General features: G+C 39.8%; 1 protein-coding gene across 1 annotated transcript in view; it reads left to right on the top strand.

Moving 5' to 3' along the window:
* The window catches only part of LOC102836906 (odorant-binding protein-like), a 9723-nt gene extending 8891 nt beyond the window's left edge, over window positions 1-832 (top strand). Inside the window, exon 5 of the mRNA XM_006835704.1 lies at window positions 780-832. Within this exon, the coding sequence (XP_006835767.1) occupies window positions 780-832 (53 nt within the window). The remainder of the gene's footprint in view (window positions 1-779) is intronic.
* Window positions 833-3338: the final 2506 nt, after the last annotated feature.

Below are 3338 nucleotides of genomic sequence, written 5' to 3'. Positions count from 1 at the left end.
GATTACGATTTTGGTAAAGGATATTGAATATGCATTGGCTGCTTATAGAACGAACACATCTGATTTGAAATCACAGCCAGGATGCTCCTTGGAAATTGGCTAAACTTCAGCTCTTGTACTTGGGACTTGTCGGGATGGATCAATCCCTGGAGAACAACATCACAGCTGATAAAGTGAAGGAATACTGAAAAAGACAACCAATGAGATAGATTGACACATTTTCAGCAACAATGGGCTCAAACAAATCAGATGTGAGGATGATGCGATGTCTTGTTTTGTTATATGTAGGGTCCCTCTGAGTCTGAACCAATCCACAGTACCTAACTACGACAACAGCAATCTGTTACACTTTGACATGGGCAGTACTTTTTCTTAAGTAAACTTTTGAGGCTGTTCTCTTAGATTGTTACCAGAGAATGTTTTCTCACTCACGTCACGTGGTTCTGTTTCTAATCAGATACTGTTGAATCCATCCTGAGACAGGAATTCCACAGAAGAGAATAGAACTGTCCCATGATGTTCCCAAGTCGGCTTCCTGGAACCTCATCTATCCTCTATAGAGTGGTTGTCAGTTCAAAGCACCATCATTTTGTGTAGCAGTAGACCTTCTTCTTGTACTTTCCTTTAAAATTAAATTTTAAAAATAGTTTTAATGTTTTGAATGGAAGAGTAGGTAGTAAATTAGGTCCACCTTAGCAAATTATTCTGTGACCTTGACTACAAAATGAGTCAGGATTCTCAGTTTTTCCTTTCAGACTGTTCTGTTTCCACTGGTGTAGTTTCTCATGCTATACAGATGTCCATGTACGAATGTATCCGCTCTACTACCTGATCACACCCAACCCTTGAACCACACCTACCTATGAGTCTCTTTCATATTTCTCCAGCTAAACATTTTGCTTTGTTTTTTTTCATTCACCCACAGAATGTACCGGCATCAAGAACCACATGCATCATCTTCACCACGGAATGAGAATCATCAACAGGAAGAAACCATTCCTTGTTCCTCTCTATGTCATCTTTCTCTCATGGAAGACACGTTGCCTTCCTCACTTCCTCTTTCTTGGTCACATTTTATGCCCTTTGTATTGTTACTAGATTTCTACACATCTAAATAAATGGATTTACTCCATACACTGTCTCTGGGTGTCTGTGCAAAGAAGGGATTAAATATGAGGACCAACAAGTGTCCACATTCAATAAAGCTATTAATAAAGCATGTCTATCATGAATTTGATGGCCTATTGTGTCTATCATGAATTTGATGGCCTATTGGAGATAAGGTTGATTAGGATTGGAGAGAGACTTCTTAGAGGTATCCAGGTGAAAGAGGATAAAGAGTCTAAGACATCATGTGAGATGTTTTACTAAATGAGGGCATTTGTACCAACATCTGTAAGAAGCATCCTCTTCGGCATGAGTTCAGGGGATAACTTGCGTATGACTCTTGGTAGATTAGACAGAGAGAAAATAGCACATACTGAAATTAAGGGCACACTCCTGCTACTATACCACCATCACATGTGAAACTGGGTGGGAGAACTGATATTTGGTGGTAATAGAATAAATAGCAATCAAGGATAGGACAATAACCAACCAAGATCTAAATTAAACACCTGAAGGGTGACTACAGATCATAGTCTTCAAGGTTCTACCAAGTCTATATTTGACCAGTCAGCCTGTTTTTTGTTTTGTTTTGTTTTTTTAAATGATTCTGCGTTTTGTTTCACATTGTTTTCAGACTCTGTCTCAGATCTTCTAATGTGATTCCCTTCACAGAGCATTTGGTAATGGTAGTCAGTACCTTCTATTTCTTCTGGTCTCAGTGTCATGGAGACAGATGATCATGTGATCCATTCATGCGCTTTACTGACTGTTTTCATGTGTTGTCTTAAATTTTCATCACTCTTCTTTTCTCTGGATGGTGAAAGACAAATACAATAGTTACCCTTAGATGGATATTCACTTGTTTTTAGACCCTAGTTGCTATTCAACAAAGCAGGATTTGAAACAGTATCTTTGTGGACTGGGTTATGGCATAGATCTTTCTTTCCTTGTAAAAGAAACTTTTGGAAGAAATCTTTTGTTGTTGCTTAATGTCATCCAGTTGTTTCCAATTCATAGCTACCTTATGCACAACAAACATACATCTTTCTTTCCTCCAAGAAGGAACTTTCTGGAAGAGATGTGGTTGTTAGATGGTGTCCAGTTTGTTCCAACTCATAGCAATCTTATGCACAACAAAACAAAATGTTGCCTAGTCCTGTGCTACCCTCAGAATTGTTACTCTTGAGTTCATTGCTGCTGCCACTGTGCCAATCCATCTCATTGGAGGTCTTCTTCCTCTTCATTGACATGCTACTTTACCAAGAATGACGTCCTTCTCCAGGAACTGCTCACTCCTGATAACATGTCTGAAGTATGAGAGATGAAGTCTTGTCATCCTGACTTAAAGGAACATTCTGGCTGTACTTCTTCCAACAGAGATTTGTTTGTTCTTCTGACAGTTCATGGTACTTTTAATATCCTTTGCCAACACCATCCTTCAAATGCATCTATTCTTCTCCTGCCTTTCTGACTCATTGTACAGCTTTCACACACAAATGAGGAAAATATCATGGCTTGGCTCTGACCCACCCTAGTCCTCAAAGTACTATCAGTCATATTGTTGTCGTTACTACATCTAGTAAGGTCTGACTCATGATGCTCATGTATATGGTTTTTGAGGAGCAGCTGGTTGTTTGAAATGCCAGCCTGGAGGTTCACAGTCTAGTGCCGATCCTACAGCGCCACACTAGGAGTCCATCAAAAGCCTTGTAAATAATGTTTTTGAGACTTATCCCCATGAACAAGCTTGCTGAAATCAAGAAACTCCTGGTCCCAGCAAAGTTATATTAATGTTTACATCTCAAATAAACTCTCTCATATTCTAATGATGGGCTGTATTAAATTACACATGAAAACACGTCCACTCTACCACCTGACCCAGACCCAGTCTTTGACACATGACCAACTAAATGGTTTGCTCTTATTTTTGCTCACCTGCAAATCATACCTGGATTGGCAAAGTGGCACCATCAATGGGCTCAAGTGTGGCAACAATTGTGAGGTTGGCCCAGGACCGGGCAGTGTTTCATTCTGTTGTGTATAGGGTCACTATGACTCGGTACCAATTCGATGGCATTTAACAGCAACAACAAATCATACCGGTATCAAGAACCACATGTATAGTCTTCCCCATGGAACGTGAATCATCAATAGGAGGACACCATTTTTTGTCTTTCTATAGCTAATCTCCCTCTCCCAGGAGACTTGTTCCCTTCCCCACTTCATCTTTC

Source organism: Chrysochloris asiatica, unplaced genomic scaffold (assembly GCF_000296735.1).
Source record: "Chrysochloris asiatica unplaced genomic scaffold, ChrAsi1.0 scaffold00018, whole genome shotgun sequence".
Lineage (NCBI taxonomy): Eukaryota > Metazoa > Chordata > Mammalia > Afrosoricida > Chrysochloridae > Chrysochloris > Chrysochloris asiatica.
This window is presented reverse-complemented; position numbering and strand designations above follow the sequence as displayed.